Source organism: Triturus cristatus, chromosome 5_2, assembly GCF_964204655.1.
Source record: "Triturus cristatus chromosome 5_2, aTriCri1.1, whole genome shotgun sequence".
NCBI classification, from domain to species: domain Eukaryota; kingdom Metazoa; phylum Chordata; class Amphibia; order Caudata; family Salamandridae; genus Triturus; species Triturus cristatus.
The window spans coordinates 946431214-946454685 of NC_140588.1; the positions used below are offsets into that span (position 1 = coordinate 946431214).

The 23472-nt window shown below is 44.1% G+C and overlaps 1 protein-coding gene across 1 annotated transcript in view; it reads right to left on the minus strand.

The window, feature by feature from the left end:
* Nucleotides 1-1146: 1146 nt before the first annotated feature.
* LOC146829456 (uncharacterized) overlaps nucleotides 1147-23472 on the minus strand; it is a 116008-nt gene continuing 93682 nt past the window's right edge. The window contains exon 3 of the mRNA XM_085606496.1: nucleotides 1147-1371. Within this exon, the coding sequence (XP_085462622.1) occupies nucleotides 1147-1371 (225 nt within the window). The remainder of the gene's footprint in view (nucleotides 1372-23472) is intronic.

Genomic DNA, 23472 nt, shown 5'->3' on the forward strand with positions numbered 1-23472 from the left:
ACTCCTACGTCATCCTCCGGACCTCAAAAACACACATGGCAAACATGCTGCCGCTGCATATCCCGCGTCACCATTGAAGAACCTCTCTTCTGCACCCATTCCTATTTAACCTGCAACACATCAGACGCTGACACCACCACCTCCAAACAACTGATGTACACAACCACCACCAACTCACACCAACTGTCCACCAGGCTCCTCAACGTCCGATCCCTTGGGTAACACTCCGCTGAAAACTGTGACGTACTCAACAGCAACACACCCATCCTTCTCTTCCTGACCAAAACATGGCTCTACTTATCCCTCAATCCGGACATTGCTGCAACCATCCCACCCGCCTACAAAATCATACACAAGGACCAAACCATGTGGTGGACACGTGCTCATCTACAAAAACACGAGTGACTGCACCATATTCATGGACTGGGACACCAACCTCATGGAACACCTCCACTTGAAAATACAAGCAGACTACAACTCAACCCTTAGGGAAACCCTTGCCTACCATCACCCAGCAGAATTCTGTAACCACATTGCAGACTTCATCGACTACCTCTCAATCAGATCAATCAAGTATATCCTAATCTGGGACCTCAATTTCAACCTGGAAGACACCAAAGACCCTAACTCCATGGCCCTCCTCGACAGCCTCAGCAACATTGGACTCACCCAGCTTGTCCAAGGAAAACGGCACACCACCCACATGACCCTGCTCCCACGGTCTGACAACTACATCATACATTTTCAAGATACCTGTCCATCAAGCCGCCCCACCAGAAAAACACCACCATCAAGACCCTGGGAAAAATATCTGAAGAAAACTGGACCAAGCCCCTGCAGAAACGCCAATCCCAACTACACCAGGAACTTCAATGTCGACACCAAGTTCTTCAATAAATGGCTCGCCGACTGTGCTAACCAGAAACAAGACCTACAGTCCTACATGATTTGTTCCATGCTAATTAATTACAAATACAAGCAAAAAAAGTCAGCAAAGATAGGTCATCCTGGGAGACTCGATTCCAACAGAGTCCTCTTTATTTCTGGCATAGTTATTCAATAAAGCAAAGTACCATGTTCAGCAAAACTGTCAGGCCCGCAGCGTCCATGTCCACAGCCACAGCCACGGCAGGCCGGACGCCTATATCAGAAATAAGGATTACTCTGTTGAATTTGAGAATCCCAGGACAACCAATCTTTGCTGACTTTTTCTAGCTTCCATTTGTAATTAATTAGCATGGAACGGATGACGTAGGACCCTGGTAGGATGTTGTCATCTATCGACTCTAGTACTACTGCTACTAGAACAATGCTGCCTTGAAGAAGCCCATGCTTGGGCGAAATGCGTTGACTGCGTATGTTTGTTCTGTCCTTGAGACAAAAGAAAAGAAATTAAAGAACAATCAAACCCAAACAGACTCGGTGCATACTTCAGAACTTTGTATTTGATCTCATGTTTTTCATTTGCCTCTCATTTTTGTGTTCCTTCTCAGACCTCGCAGCCAAGATCTGGAACAACCTCAAGAAATACCTCAGAACCTCCCTTTCCCTCTTGTACTTCTGAAGGAACTAACCCTGGGTGACGTTCGGTAGCAGAACTCTGCGAAGTGGAAAAAAAACTCTGCTGCGCTACGCGAGCTCCGCAAGAGGCGGAGTGTGATAGAAAAATTTCATTCGTAGTGATTTGCGTTGCCGGATGCTTGTCCACACTGCGCAATCATCTCCAATGGTATAATGCACAGTGCAATGGGCGCTGCTTCCCTTTTTGCCGCTCAAGTAGATTTTTACTCGAGCTGCAGCTTTCTCAACGTGAATGGAAAGTTTCTCAATGCGAGTGGTCGCGAGCATACGCAAGCACTCGCATTGAGATATCTGAACCCCCCCGCGTTGAGAAATCTCGCCGGGAGGTTGATTTTCCACGCTCACCCTAGCCAACTTGATGTTGACAATCACGAACGTAGAAAAATATCGACGGGAGGTGGTTTTTCTCACTCGGGCTCGCCAACATGACATTGGCGAACACAAGCGAGGAAATAAATGCTGCTCCGCAATGCGAAGCATTGTTTTTTGGAACTCCGCAATCTCCACCTAACGCAGAGCGCAGAAAACTTCGTAACCTCCGCAAGTGGAGCGGAATTTACTGTCCCGGTGTAGATGGAACCTTAAAACATGGCTCTTTCAAATGAAACAGGCATGATCTCCTCCTCCCCCCTCAGGCCTGCCCTACTCAGCACCTGGTGATTAGCTGCACTCTCCAAGTTCACATAACATAATGTATTACAACACATAATTAGCAAAGTTTTATGCATGCCGGTTATCATATTAAAATTACTACTTTTAGAACCATTTTTCACATTTTTGAGAAAAGTTAGCCCACCAACATTTACTCAGTTTGAAAGTAACGAGGAAAACAGTTTTTATTATTAACTATTGTAACAGCACATCCATTTTCAATGCCAACTAGTAATCACGCATAACTATTTACAGTTTTATTAGAAAAAACCTATGATAGTCTCTAGAGGTAGGAAAAGTGGCACACACCATGAAGGGTGCTCAATGTGAGCCGATACCACCAGCACTCATTTTTGGGGACCAGCACTTAGTTTTTTTGCCTCACACAATTTACAGAGAGCAAGAGAAGGGAAACATATAAAGTGGAAAGGGAGAGAAAGAAGGAACTTGCAAGAGTGATATAAAAGGGCAGGGAGTGTCTGGGAGTGAATTAAAGAGGAGTGAGATGGATTCAAGGATACCATTCGTGGTATTTGGCGTGCCAGCATTTAATAGGAGATTTGGGCACTGGCACTTATTTGTTTACAAATTAAGCACAGCATGAACTAACATGATCTACGTTCATGCGAGAAAACAATACCGTAGATCCTATGCAAATGACAGTGTTCTCAGAGTGTAATTGACAGACTTCGAGGGTGTTTGGTATATAGTGAATGGTGCTCAATGTTACCCTTTCTGCTCACTCGCTGTATTTCAGTTTAGAGCGGATGCTGTGTGTTAAGTTTGCTTAATGATTGAAAAGTTCTCCAAGGTTCTTTGGGTTGTTGTTTTTTCTAACTCTTGAGTAATTTGTAACTCTGAAAGTGTGACATGGTTTAAGGTGGATTAAAATAGTTGATATAACTCATCATTATATCGTGGCTATGTGTTTGCTGTCCAATTCCAAATGATGAAATAAATCATATATTTAAAATCAAATTAAAGATAGATTGTAGGTGTCAGTAAACAAACTGGGGACACAGAGTTGCTTTCAATACTTATCATAATCGAGCACCTGCAGCTTTGCAATATTTTTACCATCTGTTCTGTCATAGCCAAACAAATCTGTGAAAAAGGAGCTGCTGCCTACCCCAGAATCACCACATCTGTCTTCTATTGCATGCCACTTTACATTTTAATGTGCAGTCTGGAAAAGGTAATTCGTTTTCAAAAAACTCTGGGTGCCTGTTTCCCAAAAGTGCCACTATTCCATTGATCTGCAGGAGTAGTATATGAAAATAAAATGAATTGATTAGGTACATTATATCGGCATACCAAAAGAGCATAAAAATAAGCAAATTAATGTGCCTTTTAGGGCAATGAGATTCATAGGATCGTCTTTGCAATCTATTCAAAGGTGAGACTCCGAATAGGCAGAGTGTGTAGACTACAGTGAGGGTAAAAAGTATACATGCTTTATTGCAAGTTTAGGAGCATATTATCAAGAAACTGCCGCTAAAGTGGCGATAATGGGCTTGATAATATGCCTTTGAGAATTCCAATAGAAGCCCATGTTCTGGAGTCAACATGGGCTTCTATGGGAATTCTTTGCGGCATATTATCAAGCCCATTATCGCCACTTTAGCTAAAGCGGCGATAATTTTAACGCCGTGCTTGATAATATGCCCCATAGGGGCATATTTGCAAGGCGGCGATAAAAAATTATCGCCGCTTTTGCGGCCGTTATCGGCCGAAAAGCGGAGATAATTTTATCGCCTAATTAGCAAGGTCACGCTAACGCGTGAAACCTTGCTTTAGCGCACAAAATCTTAACGTCCAGCTTTGCATCTCTAATGAGATGCATAATGGGCGTTCCTGACCTAACATGACAGGAGAAATGTCGCTAAGCGACATTTCTCCTATCATCAAGCCGCACGCTATGAAGCATAGCGGCAGGAAAAGTAGCGATAACCCCTGTTATCGCTACTTTCCTTACGCCCTGTTCAGGACTGACTTAGCCATGATATCCTATGGAAGGTGGATATCATGGCTAAGTTTGTGAGGCTCTATCAACAAACTAACGCCACCTTTCGTGAGATTATCGCTGGGTTTCCAGCGATAATCTCACGTTTGGCAGTTAGCGCCAGGATTTATATCGCTTTTGAGATAAGCGTTGCTAATACCACGCTATCTCAGCGATAAAAATCCACGTTAGCCGGCGATAATTATCCTAGCGCTAAGTGTGCTCAGCGATAATTATCGCCGGTTGTTGCTGATATGCCCTTTAGTTCTGTGTGAAGGTAGCGCCTGTAAAATGTGCCAGATGAAAGCGCTGTGGTTATGTGCTTTACGTTTTTAGCAGCAAACAGGTGTAGATACGGGTGCAGCTTCACAGATGAAAGACAATGTGGACAGGTAGAGGGATTTACGGCACTTGGCAGTTCTGCTTGCGAGATTCACACGCGTGGGCAAGTTGTGTTATTCTCCCAAAAAATATTGAAACAATGGTTCGTACCGTTTACTGAATCACTATTTTAATGATAGGAATCGATATTCATATGTGATTCGAGCATGAACGCCCTTGAATTACATGTTAATCTTCGATGGGGGAGTTTATTTTGACAGGAAGTTAACAATAAAATATCAGATTACAGACATCAGTACGAAAAAAGAGCCAAGGCCGCACTAGCTGACCTGTCAACAGTGGACGCAAAACTCACAATTCCAGCTGCCATGAAGGTAAAAAGGGAAAGTACAAGGGAAGGGGTGGATGGAAGGATGGGGGGTGACAAGGATATGGGCAAGGGGAAAAAGGGCGGTAATGAGCAAGGGATACAAAACAATACAAAATATGAGATACGATAACCCCATACAGAAATACCATACAAATGTATGTAGTGTGGTACCAACAGGGTCAGCAGTAGTAAGCCGCGGCCTGTGCAGGTAAGAGCCGTGAGGCGGTGGGGCTGGGTGGCGGCGATTTCGACAGACTACCACAAGGGAAAATTAATTCTTTATTTATTTTCCCCTCGTGATTGTCTGTGGAAATCCCTCTGACCCTGCCCCACCGGCTCACCTCTCTTGCCTGCACGGGCCGCGGCTGGCAGTAGTAACAGCAAAATCAGATATGAAACTCATGTAAGAGCCACATTTCCATAAACAAAGTCGCATGATTAAATTAAATGCAGTTTGTCAGGACACAAGTGTAGGTGGGTCATTCCCTTCTCTGAGACTTGAATTCAAAGCATCCACAACCACCCCGGAGGTCTTCTCTGGATAGGTTCATACCCAAAATTCCCTTTGAAAATGCACCTCCTGCAGAAGACAATGAGGGTGTCCAGCCAGAGGAGGACGAGGGTCCAGCCCTCCTGAACTTGCCCAATAAGAGCAGAGGGCACTTATGTCTCCTATGGCTAGGACTCAAGGGTATTACATACCAAATGATAATATCGAGCCAGTTGAAGCCACAAATCCTCTGGGCGATGACGTGCCGTAGTGTCAGACCCAATCCCCTCAGGCCCATAGACTTGCCCTCAGAAATGAGCATAGAAAAGCCTCCCAAGCCCTCTTGAACAATGCAAGTGTCGTGTAAAATTTGTAGGTGGCACATTCATGACACATTGCCTACCATATGTAGTTCTATGAACCAATACTGATCACGGGGGGCATGTCGGCTAACGCTAAAAGCAAAGAATACATACTTTGACCACCACCAATGAAGTAGCCAGCCATCATTAAATGTGGGAATCTAGACCAGGAAAGTCTGATGTATGGTGGAGCAGTGCCAAAGCATGCAAAGGGACAAGCATCAGGACGCCGTAAAGGTGCAGATATTGCCCATATTGCCTTCCAGTAGGAATGTTAGGGTCAGGCAGGACTGTAAGACATGGTACAGGTTGCAATAATCCTCCCCACAGTTCCAACATTGAGCTTGAGATAATAGTCAGGCCATTCTCAGCTTCTGCTGTGTCCAGTAGAAGTCACAGAGGAGCTGAATGTACAGGACTTTCAGCCTAGATTCACTAAGGACATTATCATGATCTGACAACAGAGTTGCACAATCATCAGGGGAGTAGTCCCTGCCTCGTAGAAGCTGCCAATGTAATCTAGTTCTATTGAGAGTAGGAGCCGAATGCACCAATTTAATAAATACCCCATACAGCCTCAAAGCAATACCTTTATATTGACTCTAGATCCTCAAGTATTGGTGGATAGGGAAAACCGGCAACTCCACAGGCAAAGGGCCAAGTGCTGCTCTGAGGCAGTGAGTCAAGTGGTGGTATTTTCAACATTCTGCAGCGGGGAGACCAAACTCCTTCTGCAAAAGAGGACCTTCTGAAACAATTGATCCACGTCACCCCCTTTTCTCATACTAAAATGCCCACTAAAATGGTTTGTTGTCCATACGTGGGGCTTTGCTAAGAAGGAGTAATGCCACATCCAGTAGTCTATGTGCAGTGTGCCATGCCAAGGCAGTCACACCGAGGATTGTGTTTGCAGCCAGTGGACGGCCCTTCACCATAAAGAACACTGGGTGGGACACATTAGCGCATTCCAACAGATGACATTTGGTCTGCACCTATGTTAGGGGATCCCTTGTAGCACACAAGTAAAGGGATGACTGTGAGAGATGGAAGGTCAAGCTATATTAGTTCATGTGTAGTGAACTGTGTACCCAAATGCGTAGCTTAGGCTGATGTCCACTCCAAATATAAGATCTAATGTCTGCCTCTATCCCGGTAAAGAGAGATCCAGGTATTCAAAGGAGGAGCATCCCCAACACGTAATGTAAGTGAACATTTTCCTCTCATTTCTGTGGTGGAAAGTTCTAGAATCTGCGTCGATCCACAAATTTCCACCCAACCCGCGTTCCCCAAAGTCTTCCAAGAAAAACGGTACCTCACTTGTTTGCATAGGCCTAGTGCCCGAGACAGTAAACGACGCAAAACACAACATGGACACACCACAATTTCACAGTGAAAAATGACCCTTTCTTGGCAAAGTGCCAAGCTGTAGTTTTTGAACCCTAGCTCTGCAGCACCTAGGCAAACCTAGTAACCCTATATATTTTAAAAACTAGAGTCTAGACTAGAATCCTGGATGGGGTGACTTGACTGCCTCTCACCAGGTTCTGTTACCCAGAATCCCTTGCAAACCTAAAAAATTGTCAAAAAACCCACATTTTCCTCACATTTCTGTGGTGAAAAGTACTGGAATCTGTGTGGATCCACAAATTTCCACTCACCCCGTATTCCCCAAAGTCTTCTGAGAAAAATGGTACCTCACTTGCATGGGTGGGTCAAGGACCTGTGACAGGCAAGGGCCCAAAACCTATTGAGGCGACATTAAAATTACCTATCACAAACCAACCTGGTTTTGCAAGAGGGGTCCCAAGAGTTTTTGGACCTGGGCTCGGCGACCATCTAGGGAAAACTACCAAACCCACACATTTCTGGAAACTAGACATGCGGAGGAGTCCAGAGAGGTATGGCTTGCGTGGGTTCCCTAAGGTTTACATACCCACAATCCCCTGCAAACCTCAAATTTAGCAGAAAAAAATCACTTTTTTCAGAAATTTCTGTGTGGGAAAGTTCTAGAATCTACGTGGATCGACAAATTTCCTCCTACCCAGCGTTATCCCAGGTCTCCCGATAAAAATGATACCTCACTCACGTGGGTGGGTCAAGTACCCACGACAGGCAAGGGCCCAAAGCCTATTGAGGCGACATCAAAATTTCCTATCACAAAACAGCCTGCTTTTGCAGTGGGTCACCTGGGTTTTTGTCCCCGGGCTCGGCGGCCATCTTCGGAAACTACCGAACCCAAACATTTCTGCAAACTAGACACCCGGGGGAGTCCAGCGATGTGTGGCTTGCGTGGGTCCCCCAACGTTTTCCTACCCAAAATCCCCTGCAAACCTCAAATTTAGCTGAAAAATATTTTGGGGGGTGGGGTCATTGGTATGCCTATTCTGGGCAGCCCACACCCCCACGCATAAAAAAGCCAGCGTAATCGTTGGCATCTAGTGGGCTTTTTGCCCCCACTGGGGGGAACAGATTGGGGGCTACTGCGCCCATCTTCCCCCTGGGGGAGTAGAAAGGCTGTAATTTTTGTGGGTGGTGGGTGGGGGAATTGGCATGCCCATTTTGGCCAGCCCCCACCCTAATTAAAATTTGCCCAAAAACATCCCTGGCGTCTAGTGGGCTTTTTGCCCCCCCTGGGGGGGACAGATTGGGGGCTCCTGCCCCATCTGCCCCCCAGGAGGGGCAGGAAAGCTGTAATTTTTGCGGGGGAGGGGGTGAGGGCATTGGCATGTCCATTTTGGGCAGCCCTCACCCTAATTCAAATGTTCCTAAAAATAATCCCTGGCAGCTAGTGGGATTTTTGCCCCCCTAGGGGTGCAGATTGGGGGCTAATGCCCCCATCTGCCCCCCAGGGGGGCAAAAAGCCCATTAGATGCCAGGGATATTTTGGGGCAAATTTTAATTAGGGTGGGGACTGCCCAAAATGGGCATGTCAATGCCCCCACCCTAATTAAAATGTGCCCCAAAAAGTCCCTGACGTCTAGTGGGCTTTTTGCCCCCCCGGGAGGGCAGATTGGGGGCTACTGCCCCATCTGCCCCCCAGGAGGGGCAGGAAAGCTGTAATTTTTGCGGGGGAGGGGGTGAAGGCATTGGCATGTCCATTTTGGGCAGCCCTCACCCTAATTCAAATGTTCCTAAAAAAAATCCCTGGCGGCTAGTGGGCTTTTTGCCCCCCCTGGGGGGGGGGCAGATTGGGGTCTCCTGCCCCATGTGCCCCGCAGGAGGGGCAGGAAAGCTGTAATTTTTGCGGGGGGAGGGGGTGAGGGCAATGGCATGTCCATTTTGGGCAGCCCTCACCCTAATTCAAATGTTCCTAAAAAAATCCCTGGCGGCTAGTGGGCTTTTTGCCCCCCAGGAGGGCAGATTGGGGGCTACTGCCCTATCTGCCCCCTATGGGGGGCAGTAAGGCTGTAATTTTTGTGGGGGAGGGGGTGGGGGCATGGGCCCCAAAAAATACCTGGCATCTAGTGGGCTTTTTGCCCCCTGGATGGGCAGATGAGGGGCTAATGCTCCCATCTGCCCCCAGGGGTGCAGAAAGTCCCCAAAGACGCCAGGGATTTTTTTGGGCAATGCTTATTTAGGGTGGGGACTGCCCAAAACGGGCATGCCAATGCCATAACCCTAATTCAAATTTGCCCAAAAAAATCCCTGGCTTCTACTGTACTTTTTGCCCCCCGGGGGGCAGATTGGGGGCTGATGCCTCCATCTGTGGGGGAGGGGTGGGGGCATTGGCATGCCCATTTTGGGCAGCCCCCACCCTAATTCAGATTTGCTCAAAAAAATCCCTGGCGTCTAGTGAGCTTTTTGTCCCACCCGGGGCGGGCCGATTGGGGGCTATTGCCCCCATCTGCCCCCCAGGGGGGGCAGAAGGACTGTACCTTTACGGCATTGGTGTGCCCATATTGGGCAGCCCCCACCCCTAATTATAATTTTTTTAAAAATCCCTGGTATCTAGTGGGCTTTCTGCCCCCCGTGGGGCAGATTGGGGGCTACTGCCCCCCGGGGGGGGGCGGAAAGCATACCAGACACCAGGGATTTTTTTGAGCAAATTTTAATCAGGGCAAATTATAATTAGGGTGGGGGCTGCCCAAAACGGGCATGCCAATGCCCCCACTCTAATTAAAATTTGCCCAATAAAATCCCTGGCGTCTAGTGTGCTTTTTGCCCCCCCAGGTGGCAGATTGGGGCTACTGCCCCATCTTCCCCCTAAGGAGGCAGGAAGGCTGTAATATTTGCGGGGGAGGGGGTGGGGGCATGGGCATGCCCGTTTTAGGCAGCCCCCACCCTAATTCAAATTTGTCCCCAAAAAATCCCTGGCTTCTAGTGTGCTTTTTGCCCCCCCCCCCTGGCGGGGTAGATTGGGGGCTAATGACTCCATCTGGATGGATACCTGGCGGGACAGATTGGGGGCTAATTCCCTCATCTGGGTGGATCCCTGCTTGGGGATCTCCCTTGGCCAAAGCGGTCCTGGGTTGCTTGTGGTCTGGTTCAGGGAGGACCTGCATGGTAGTTCAGGCTGGACTGTTCCCACGAGGAGCAGGGTCAAGACTGATTTGCATATGGCTGGGTCCAAACTGAGATGGCATGGTGAATACAAGAACGATGGGTTGTGATGCAACCTTGAGCACATGCCAGTGGTTAGGCAATTTGCAAGCATTGCACACCTTTTGTGTTTTTCATATTCCTGCCAAACAGCCACACAATAGAGGTATTAGGTGACTAATAGCCCAACTTGAAACTGATGTCACTGTGCTCTCTCACCACACAAATTACTTGTCACCCATGCATTGTTCATGCAGCCAGCTTAGCGCAAGGCAGGGGAGTCAAGAAAATCGAAGCACTTCAAAGGGAATTCTCTAGAAATGTCTCCTTCTCCAAGGAAGGAACCATGTATAATAAGTGGACCCTAAGGCTACTGTTCAGTACACCTCCAGACCTGTGGAGGACTCAAAAGGACTGCTGTGCTGTTCTGCTGCCTAAGGGAAGCTCTGGACCTGCACCTCGAACCCAGAACAACCATATTGTGACTCCAAGGTAGGCCTGGGCGTAGTTCGCGAAGTAGCACTTCGCGAAGCTACGCAAAGTGAAGTTCGCACTACGCGAGCTACGCATAGCACTTCGCGAACTGCGTAGTACCTTGTTCGCACTGTGCCAGATGTCGTTTTCAATGATTGCACAATGCGGACAAGCAACCGGCACTGTGCAATCATTGAAAATGGCATCTTGCACAGTGCGAGCTGTAGTTTTCTGCTGCTCGAGTAGATTTTTACTCGAGCTTCAGCTTTCTCATCGCGAGCGGTCGCAAGCATACGCGACCACTCGCAATGAGAAACCTGACCTCCTCACGTTGGGAATTTCGCCGGGAGGTTTATTTTCCATGCTCGTGATCGCCAACTTGCAGTTGCTGATCGCGAACAAGGAAAAAGTCTCGCCGGGATGTCACTTTGCTTGCTCGCGATCGGCAACTAGACGTTGAGGACCGCGAGCAAGCAAAAAATGACCGCAGCACTACGCAACACTACGCTACGCATGTTCGCACTGTGCTACGTGCAGTTCGCGTAGTGCGAAGTAGCGCGAACTTTGCAAACCACGCGAGCGTAGCGTAGCGTAGTGCTGTGCCCAGGCTTACTCCAAGGGCCAGGAGGATGGCTTGCCAATCAGAGCCTCAGGGATAGAACAAGCTCCATCAACCTTGAACCCAGCACCTGGACTCTGCCAACTGTGAGTCCTGTTCCCCAATGGTACCACCCCAGACCTGAGCTCTTGGAAGTGGGCCTGAAGGTGCTCTGACATCCCATTTGTGGTCCCAGCACAACCAGCGCATCACAATGCATCACAACACATTGCCTTGCAGGACTATGCATCAGAACCACTGAGTGACGCATCCCCAATCCAGAACTTCGTCCTCCAGCTCAAAACGGCCACTGCACGGCGCTTTCACTCATAAGACTTCACATTGCAGCTCACGACTCCTCAAAAACACTGCAGTGCAGAGCATTTCCATACATGAACTGCATATTGCCACCTCAGCTCACACAGAAGCACCATTGCATGACACATCTCCATGCAAGGACCTCACATTGCCTTTGCTGCGAGAGACATCTTTGATGTGGGACTTTACATCACTCTGCAACCAGATTTAAGATACTTTTGGTCAACATGCCTACCTTGGTCCTTGTATTTGGCCCGCACTCCATCATGGTCGGCCTGAAGTTGTGACTTTGTCCCAGTCAGGCAAGACCAGATAATCACAGTTGGCACTTTGAGCCTCTAGGGACTGTTTTAATCCAAAGCTTGATTGGATTTTTATTGTTTTAGTGTCAAATAATTTATTAAGATTTACTTTTTTCCAAATTGGTGTGGGATTTTCTTGTGTGATGATTTCACTTTATTGCTGTTTGTGTGAGGCATAATGACTTAATACATTCCCTCTAAGCTAAGCCTGACTGCTTTAGTGCCAAGATACCAGAAATTAGGCACAGGCTAATTTAGTGACTTCAGTGGGTCACCCTGTCATGGATTGTGTCTGTTGCTTGACCAGGGCAAACACCCCAGTCAACCAACAACCTACTTCCACACACAAACTTTCTACTTTATCAGCTTTGTTGCAGCCGCATCTCTTGGAGCATCTGCTTCATTGTTTCTAATGTTAGCTGCCTAATTCAATCATCGTCTTGCTTGCTCCTCAAGTTAATAAGCTAGCCTCTACCTTTTTGGCTGCCTGAAGCCACTCTTGAAAACCATTCGTCTTTCTTCTAGTCTCGCAGACACGACTGGTGCTACAGTAAGTTTCTGTATTATTCCTTGACTATGGAATTAGTATCTCTCTGCTAAAGGAACAATTGTACAGTACAGAGATCTGAGCCTACATCCATTGTTGTTTTGCTCACCATGCCATTCCAGTTTTGGACCCAGCCATATGCAAATCAGCCTTGATCCTGCTCCCCATGGGAACAGTCCATCCTGATCCTCTCTGGACCGGAAATAAACATCCCAGGACCATTTAAACAATTCACACATAATGGAGTCACTAAATAGAAATAAAATGAAATATGATCACCTGTATCAAGGCCTTGATGGCCCAACTCTGATCCTGCGAGTAATCTGCATTTAAACCATGTGAACAATCACGCTGCTTATTTTCAACACTGACAAGGTTTCGCGAACACAAAGTATGCATTGGTTACGGTATACATATCGTGCCACCTTTTCCCCATGGGCCAAAATCACCACTATCATTAATTGCTAAAGTTGCTATGTTGCACTGAGTTCATGAGTATCAAACCAATGGGAAACATATTAACCTCAAAGCGTATTGCCATCATTGCTGAACATGAAAATATTGCCCCACTGCTGGGAACTGAATGTTGTTATTCTAATCATTACAGAATAGGTAGCATTCAAGAAACGTGACAGCATGCTTGTTTATGTTACACAGTGGCTGTTGCCTCTGTGTAGTTATAGTTAGGACCTAGTTACTATAGGAACTTTTGTTAAATTGCTGATAACATTGGTATTTTTTTACAAATCTTCATGAAGCTTTCCAGAAAAAAAGGTTCATCCTCCTCGGCTCCTTCCTGGAAAGTTTTAGGGGGATCTGTCAAGTGGGGCGCAAGAAAAAAAGAGGGGCTCCAAAACACAATTTCCATATGTACAGTGATACTGCAAAAACAACTGAACAGAACTTCACCAAATTCACAGACAGCTAGATCTTTATCCAGAAAGCCAGTTTTTGGTTATTTTGTGTAATCTGTTCAGTAGTATCTGAGAAATTAAGGTTAAAAATATTTGCATATCCAGAATGGTTGGTTTGCAGGAAGCCTGCTAGAGTCCTGTGATCACGCAACTTCAAATAACAGAGGAATGTGATTGGCTGAGGGAGCTTTTTCCTTTTGTCCGTCATGGCTCTATAATGAGTGAAAAGCTTTCACGAGCGGGACCTCCCTCTGTGATCGGTTGGCCACAACATGAGAAGAAATGTTGCTGCACAACCTAGGATGTTTACGTTTGAAATGCTAATATAAACCTAACATTTTAAACATAATACATCACTGAAATTCACTAGTTACAATTATTACAAGTAACTAATCTTTGTTGTTTTTCATGAATTTCCTCATTGTTTTGTAACATAGTTTGAGGTTTTACTACCTTTCTCACCTTTAACTCTGTGTGTTTTTTCCAATTAATTTCAATGTCTTTTTTAACATAAAGTAATATCTTATTACCATATTTCTATAGCCATCCCTGCAGCCAGGCACTGTGCCCAACCTAAAGTGTGCAGACGGCCAACCCCCTGCCACCATGAGTGGCCTTTGGCAGACTGTGATGGGGGTTGGTCGCATCGCCTGCTCCCAACCCCATGCACAAGGCTAGCACCCTGTTGCACAGGGTCTTCGACTGTCTGTGGCAGGAGATTGACACACAGGCTGTCCATGGTAGGAGGTTGGTCGCAGGCCATGGGTGGCCAGACCCTTGCCATGTATAGCCTTTGGCTATCTTCAGCAGAAGGAGGTCCAAAAGACTGGCTAGGCCCTGTGCCCAACTCTGGTGGTCACACAAAATCCCTCTGCACATGGCCGAAAGGCCTGGCGGTGAACAACCTCTACAGGCAGTCTGACCCTATTAGTGAGTAACCACCTACAGACCCCCACCCACATTCTCCCTTTTTAAATTTGTTTTGGTCCCACAGCACTTCAACGGCAGCACAGGAGGCCCATGCTGGCTCCCGTGAGAGTCCTGTGAGCCAAAATGGAAACAACACTAGTTATTGTGGGACTCTCGCTGGAGCTGTCAAAATCTCCAGCCAGAGTCTTGTAGGACTGATGGGCTAAAAAATGTATTAGTAAATATCTATTTTTCTGCTTTTGCAATTCTATTCAGGCGCCTCATTGTCTAATTTCAAGGGGGTAAAGGGTTTTGGGCACCTCTCTTTTTCTTGTCCTTGCTTGACGGACTACCCTGAATCTTTCCATTAAGGAGCTGAGGTTGATTAACTTTTTGGGGGGAAAGTTTTGTGACTTTGCACCAAACGGCCCCACACTTATTATCAAAACAATAAAAATGCTCTTCCAATAGAAAGACTGACTCACTTATAACTACACAGTGACTGTCACTTTGGAGTGCAGTGTATTCCTTTAGATTACATGATTTCTGAGGGCACAGTCTGGCTTTAACTCAAGCATAGGCTAAAAAAGTGCACTGTAAAGAAGTAGACTGTTTTGTGTTTTTGAGTTTTCCATAAGAAGAGCATTTTTTGTTTTGCTAATAACTTTCGCCATTTAATGGATCTGCATTAAGCTTTCCATATAAAAATTGAATGTTTTGTGTTGATAAATCGAGCAGGGGCCTGGAAAAGGGAAAGGGGGCCTTGTCCAAGTGTGATTTTCCATATTAATTCCCTAGAAAACGTTGCTCTCCGATAGAGTAAAACTGGAATTACACCAAACTTGGCAAAGCATATATTTTGTGATTTGGTGTAAATCTGTTTCGGTCGATATGAAGAAATTAGCATCTAAATAGCGGCTGCAGTTAGGCATGAAGGGTGTAAAAATATTAGGTATCGCCTAACTGTTAATATCCCGATATGCTCTGATTAACCAATTTAAATGTCAAATATGTTGTGGCAGCTACAACAGAGTTCAGAGACATGGCCCTTTCATCTGGAAAATGAATAAAAAGGCATGTGGCAGGGTTTAGGTGGTTCATCCTTTGACTAGCTGGCCAGAACATGAACAACTTGTTGTGTCAGCCTTTACAGAATTTGGGGTCATTGTCTCCATCAAAATGTATTACACTAAAAGTTTGTTTTAAACTTTAGGGAAACATATGAATGGTGGTAACAGATTTTAGTCACAATATAAATAATTTGTCGGTAATATTATACTTGTGTTAGGAATTCTGGTGAGTTCTCCGGTGATTTTACCCTGCGCAAAATGCTGACCTTCTGCTGGAAGTTGATGAGCCATGTTTTAGAGAGATTTGTTTTCTTTCATGATGTTCCCAGTAGGGAATAGAAGGTGCTCCTGAACCTAAAATGAGAGCACATTTTCTACATGTTCACAATGTCTTCCAGTGCTAGGTAAGACACTAGGTATTCTGAGTAAAACACTAAAAAAATTGTTAAAATGGCGCTGTATTTAAGGCTTAAAACGAGACAGGCGCTAAAGTTAAAACACCCAAAAGTCACTGCAATGTACTGGTTGTAGTTTTGTGAAATGTCTGTAACTTGCTTCCCCATTTTGTACTAATTTTGACCTCACATATTTCATCACTCATGAGATTTTAAATTACTTTATTGATTATGTGACTCATAGGATTTAAAGGATAATATTGTTCAAACTACTAATGAGATTTGCGGTCCCCAGGTGAATATGTGAGGCCATAAGAAATGTATCATGAGTCCACAAGTTATAGTCAGTTGGATGAACTATAACTGGTGTATTTCAGCGATTTGAGGGATTTTTAACATTAGGTAGTGTCTCATTTCAACATCAAACTCAACTTTAACCTCACTTTATCCCTTACTATATAATTTGTATAATATTCATTGGAAGAAAAAATATTTAGGGGAAAACGTCTGTTAACACATAACTTTTTTAAGGCTAAAACACAAAAATTCACTAGTAAACTGTGTAAGCTAGCACTGTGCTGTTGTCAATGATGTCATTTCGAATGTCATGAGTGATGTTATCAATGATGTCATTTGATGTGTCATGAGTGATGTAATATGTGAGGTCATAAGCAGTGCATATTGAGGATGCAGGTTATTCTTACTTCAGGAAACTATAACGTGTGAATGTCAGTGGTTTTTAGAATTTAAAATGTTATGTTTTAACTGACACTTTCAACTAACTATAATGTGACCTCAACCTTTATTTTATTCAGTGAACTTCTGAGGATTTTGTTAATGTAAATTAAGATATTGTTATCATACCTAACTATATTGTCACTTTTCAAAAAGGAAGCAGAAGACTCTTGTTAGCTTCCAAGTTTAGGTAGAGAGCAGCTCCTGTATAGAGCACCCTACAACACCAGCGAAACTCTATATTTGCACATCTTTTTGATAGAAAAGCAGTCATTGGAGATGAGCAGATTTAGAGTGTCACTGGTGTTGTAGGCTGCTCCATATAGGAACTGCTCTTCACCTAAACTTGGGAAAAACTTGGGTCCTACCCAGAATTCTCTGCTTCTTTTTTACATAATTTGTATAGTGCTCCATGCCTGAAAGGGTATTGCTTTGACTTATACTGGGTGCTCCCTTGTGTCTGGATGAAGCTAAACCTCTCTGAAGATCTCTAAGGAAATCAAAACACATGTCAGGGCTTGATTTTATTCATCCAGGTTGGCTTGGATGGTATTTTACCAATCCAAAGCTATAATAATGTGCCTGGAGTGGTAAAAGGCTTTTGTCATTTTACAGCTCGGCATGGATGCTACTTTGCTAATCCTATGCTTAAGGACTTTGCTGTAGGAATGGCAAAAGACTTTGTCCTTTTTATCCCGACGTGGTTGGAACTGTGCTAATCCTATGCTTAAAAACTTTGAGGTTAGCAAGTTTAGAGCGTCGCTGGTGTTGTGGGCTGCTCCATACTGGAGCTGCTCTCTATCTAAACTTTGGAACAACTCTGCTTCTTTTTCTTTTGTGCATAATTTATGTGGTACTCTATGCCTGAAATGGTATTGTTTTGAGATATGTATGTATTTATATATATATATATTCACTTAATAACCATAGGTTTCACACATGTTATAGTTAGGTGGATATTTCACTCGTAAAAAACCAATGAAATTCCCCCGTTATAGTTAGTTCAGATAACTATAACTCGCGCGCCCGCAATCCACTGCTCATGACGTCACATATTATATCACTCATGACATGGTCAGTGGCATCACTCATGACATCACTGATGACATCATCCTTGTGATAGAGTGGCGGTCGCGCGAGTTATAGTTATCTGAACTAACTATAACGGGGGAATTTCATTGGTTTTTTACGAGTGAAATATCCACCTAACTATAACATGTGTGAAACCTATGGTCTTTTAAGTGAATTTGCAAGGTTTTTTAAATGCTAATTCCTAACTATAACGTGTGTGAAACCTATGGTTTTTTCAGTGAATTTGTACGGTTTTTAAAAGGCTAATTTATTCATGTATTATTATTTTTTTATATATTTATTTTACAATAAACTACGTATTAAATTTTTTTTTTTTCCACCGTGCGTGCACGGTGCGCGCACCCCCGCGATTTAAAAAAATAAATAAATAAATTTCTGCCCTCGGGGTCCTTCGGGGACCCCCTGACAAAGGTTAGGGGGTCAGGAACTCTCTACCCTGCCCCCTTTTCACGTTCGCCACCTTCCTTTTTCACTCTCGCACTGAAAACAAACAAAATGGCGGCCGATACTTCCTGATTTTGACCGATTCGAACGTTGACTAACATGTTACCACCAATCAGAATTACGCTTGCGCACGTTAGGGTGCTCGCACGGTGCGCGCACCCTGCGCGCGTATAGATATTGATATGCTTTTAAATGCTATTTTCTCAGGTAATACTGACCTGCAAAAGGCACTTCCTTGACCTTATGGCTACCTCTCTGCCAAATTTCAAGTAATTCTGTTTAGCCGTTCGGGCTGTAGCTGTGTCTAAAGGTCCCATGGAAAAACGCTTGGGGAAAACGCGTTTTGGGACCCCCCTTTTTTCTCGGCCCCCGCTTGACGAATCACCCCGAGACTTTCAGGGTAGGAGCTGAACGGAGCGCCCCATTAGTTTTGAAAAATTCACGAGGATTCGTCAACCGGCGCCAAAGTTATTCAAAATAGAATTTTGAGATTTCCTATGGAAACACGGTCCTAACTATAACTATCTACTGGTAGATAGATAGATAGATAGATAGATAGATAGATAGATAGATAGATAGATAGATAGATAGATAGATAGATAGATAGATAGATAGATAGATAGATAGATAGATAGATAGATAGATAGATAGATAGATAGATAGATAGATAGATGGGTGGGTGGGTGGGTGGGTGGGTGGGTGGGTAGATAGATAGATAGATAGATAGATAGATAGATAGATAGATAGATAGATAGATAGATAGATAGATAGATAGATAGATAGATAGATAGATAGATAGATAGATAGATAGATAGATAGATAGATCTCTTTTCTTTAAGACTGACACATTTGCTCGCTTTGAAGCAAATAAATGATTTCACAATGTGACAGAAGCAGGCAAAGGCTGGCATGCCTAGCCATGTTTTGTTCGCCCTCTCTGCACCATTACAAATGATCTTAGAGGTGGATTGGTTTGTAAAAAAAGGAAAGTGGCAAATTACACCCACGTGGTTTAGAATGCCATAAGCGATTCTTGGATCTGGACACATTATCTTCCATCCTGGGAGACTGTTGTATGTGTGCCTGGTGTGCAGCTGGGGCTAGTGTTCCCAAGTCATCAGAGAGAAACAGAAAATGTTGTCACCGCGGGGCAAGGTTAATTTTACTTTCTGCTCCTTGAAATTGAGTTGCAGCCGCAGGCGGCAGAGGGCCCAAGCACTGTTAATAACACCGTCGCCGAGAACTTGTCTAAATAAGTATTTCTCAAACGCTAACTTATAATACAAGCACAGCGGCTTTAGTGGAACATATCTCTAAAATAATTCTTATGGAAACTGTTTTCTGCTGAACCTAAATATATTCGCATGAAAAATAAATGCAGAATACCACGGAGCAAGAGAGAAAGCGATTTTGGTTATTTTGAAAATAATAAATTAAGAAGAAAATAGTAAGCAATCGATACGATTTCGACTAAAGTTTTCTTGTTTGAATACCTGCTGAATGTATAAAATGTACTTTAAATCAGCAACGAGAGTCGCAGCATCCCAACGGCTTCTCTCGGGTACCCATCCTCGTTGTCTGCTAAATAAAAGCAGCAGAGGTGTAGGAAAATGGATATCAAGAAATTGATAATGCGGCAGCTTGCGGATCCTTCCGAGCCGCTGAGTGAAAAACAATCAGTAGAGAAAAAGTCTGGCAGCGCATCAGATAATCAATAGCAGTGTTCAGTCTGCGCTGGGATTTTCCAACACCTGTCAGGGCTGACTAATCAACCATTGTTGCAGTCTTACAAGCAGGAGAAAAATACAGCAGAGAGCCCTGCCTTCTCAAGAGGGTTCCCATCAGCGGAGACTTTTCTTACAAATGAAAAATATGAGATTTCAAGCAGCCGCGGAGCCTGTCGTTTGGAGTGGTGCTTTAAATTAGAGCCCTCGGTGAACCAGCCACTAATCACACTGGTTTTATCTGCGGGGGCTGATGGGAAAATCTCTGCAGCTGGAGCTCCCCTTCCTACCCACACACTTGACTACATAAGAGGGGTGAGAAGCCAGCCCTCAAGGGGCTGTCTGTGGGTTTGCTGAATACAACCGAGGCTGATGATGTGTTTGTAAAAGTTTATACCAAATGGAGCTAAACTATTGCGCTAAACGAAGGGGACGTTCAGTCAGAACATCAAATTTGTTTCTACAAAATAATTTAATCAGACTTAAATAAAACGAGGGGGCATATTAGCAAGGGCTGGCGATATAATTATCGCCGCTTTAAGCGTCCGTTTACGGGCGATAAGCGGCGATAATTATATCGCAATACCATCAAGGACACGCTAGCGCGTTTCTTTGATGTAGAGCCCGTTTTTTCACAGCCTCACATCGCTAATGAGATGCAAAGAAGGCGTGGCTGTGAAAACAACACATGAAAATATCGTGAAGGCAGCTTCGCGATATTAAAAAGGAGGTGCTGCGATAAAAAAAATCGCGCTACCTCGGCCTTAACGCTGGAATTTATCATCTGTTAAATTCCAGACTAAAGCATACTAATAATGGTAGCTGGATTATGCTGATACGACCACAGGGTCGTATCAGCAATGTTATCGCTGTTTTCCATGGAACATCGCTGGAAAACCAGCGATGTTCCATGGTAAACACCGCTATCGCTGAAATATTATCTCCATAGCGCTATATATTGTTAATATAGTGTTATCATGGCGATAATTTTCAGCGATAGCCGGTGATAATATTTCTACCGCTATGTGGGGCCAGCGATAATTATCGCTAGCCCTTGTTAATATGCGCCGATATGATTTATTTTGAAGAAACATTGAGGCTAAGTGCCTTGATTTGATGTGCCATCTCTTTGACAGTCTTGGCTTTGGCTGTGGACTGCTTGCTGGGGTCTTAACACCATGCTTCCCGTGTTGTACGTGAACCCACAAGCCCCCTAATGTACTATTGGTTGAAACGCCAGGACTAGATGAATGACTTGTTCAATTCTGATGTAGTCAAGAACTAACCACTCGTTTAATTTTTAGCTTTGAGCAAATAAAGTCATTTAAGTTGGTTAGTGTCATAGCTTTAAATTGTATGTATAAAATTACTTTGCTATGAATCAAAGAATTCGAGGTCTATTGAACATGTTGATAATGATTGCGCCATTTTCTGGATGTATGACTAATTATAGCAAATATACAAAATGTTGCAGTTCAATTGTTACATAATGCCAGGTTCCTCACTGGTAATCTTCATTACTCTGAGTCCTGGTCTTCACGTTCCATTCGTGAGCCCGTCCCTGCCCCCCTGTTTCTGTTAATGGTGATTGGTTGGTGTTTTTCTTCTTCTTGGGTTTGTTTGGTATTCTCAGGATATGTGGATGATGCACTTCCCCCTTTGTGCATGCCGGGCCAGTTAGGTGGCGCCATATTGGGGGAAGTATTCTACAATCCAGGTAATAGGTTTCTGTAGAGCAGACAAGCTACTCCTTGGTAAGGAATGGGACGGGGAGATGAGCAAAGAGGTAATGTTTCAGATGTGACCCATATCAGGGACACATGGCTTTTTATTGTGAATATAGATGAAGCAAAGATATTCAAAGAACACCCATTGATCCAGAGATATAGGTGAGACTTAAGCCTCTAGAAGGAAGTTCTTGTAGTTCAGAGAGCGTATACATACAGGCAATAATTGAGTAAAACTTCTGGACACATACATGCACACAAACATATCAGAATTGTGCCGTTTACTAAATGCGTTACAGTTTTATTAATTACATGTAAAAACTAATTGTATAGTAAACTTGCCACAGCCCTCCTGGAGAGAAAAGATGTTAAATTGTGGAATTTTAAATCAAATCTTCACCCAAAAACGTCTGGGTAGCTCTGCAGAGCACAATATTTGTCATCAGTATTATATTGTTGCTTAGTGAGCCTATATCACAGTGGAAACCTTCACACAGATATGTCTTTTTGGTGACCATACTTAGATCACAAAGTTGAAAATCATGTAAGAAGTCCCAAAATGCAGCAGGTTGTTTGTTGCATGAAACTGGTTGACACTATCACAAGGGACGCATGGCTCATTGGCAGCTATATTAGTAATGCGCATCTGGGTAGTGTCGACTATGGTCAGGGTGGATGACACTGTTGTCAAATTCACATATTTTAGATTAAACATTTGGGTATTGAGCTAATCCATCTGTTACTGACAGCACATTTTGTGAAAAGAAGGCTAGCTCACGAGAAGTGTAAATGGTGGGCTTGTAATGCCGCAAAGTATTACATCCATAAGCGATTGTGACAAAGACTGCTACAATTCCCAGCATTCTGTATACTGACAGATAACTCACAAACTTGAGTGTGATGCTTCAATGCATTCTGCATACTTACAGGTAACTCACAAACATGTGAGTGTGATGCTGCAATGCATTCTGCATACTTACAGATAACTCACAAACTTGTGAGTGTGATGCTGCAATGCATTCTGCATACTTACAGGTAACTCACAAACATGTGAGTGTGATGCTGCAATGCATTCTGCATACTTACAGATAACTCACAAACTTGTGAGTGTGATGCTGCAATGCATTCTGCATACTTACAGGTAACTCACAAACATGTGAGTGTGATGCTGCAATGCATTCTGTATACTTACAGGTAACTCACAAACATGTGAGTGTGATGCTGCAATGCATTCTGCATACTTACAGATAACTCACACTGAGTGTGATGCTTCAATGCACTCTGCATACTTACAGGTAGCTCACCAACTTGAGTGTGATGCTGCAATGCATTCTGCATACTTACAGGTAACTCACAAACATGTGAGTGTGATGCTGCAATGCATTCTGCATACTTACGGGTAACTCACAAACATGTGAGTGTGATGCTGCAATGCATTCTGCATACTTACAGATAACTCACACTGAGTGTGATGCTTCAATGCACTCTGCATACTTACAGGTAGCTCACCAACTTGAGTGTGATGCTTCAATGTATTCTGCATACTTACAGGTAATTCACAAACATGTAAGGGTGATGCTTCATTGCATTCTGTATACTTACAGATAACTCACAAACTTGAGTGTGATGCTTCAATGCATTCTGCATAATTACAGGTAACTCACAAACATGTGAGTGTGATGCTTCAATGCATTCTGTATACTTACAGATAACTCACAAACTTGAGTGTGATGCTTCAACGCATTCTGCATACTTACAGATAACTCACAAACTTGAGTGTGATGCTGCAATGCATTCTGCATACTTACAGATAACTCACAAACTTGAGTGTGATGCTTCAATGCATTCTGCATAATTACAGGTAACTCACAAACATGTGAATGTGA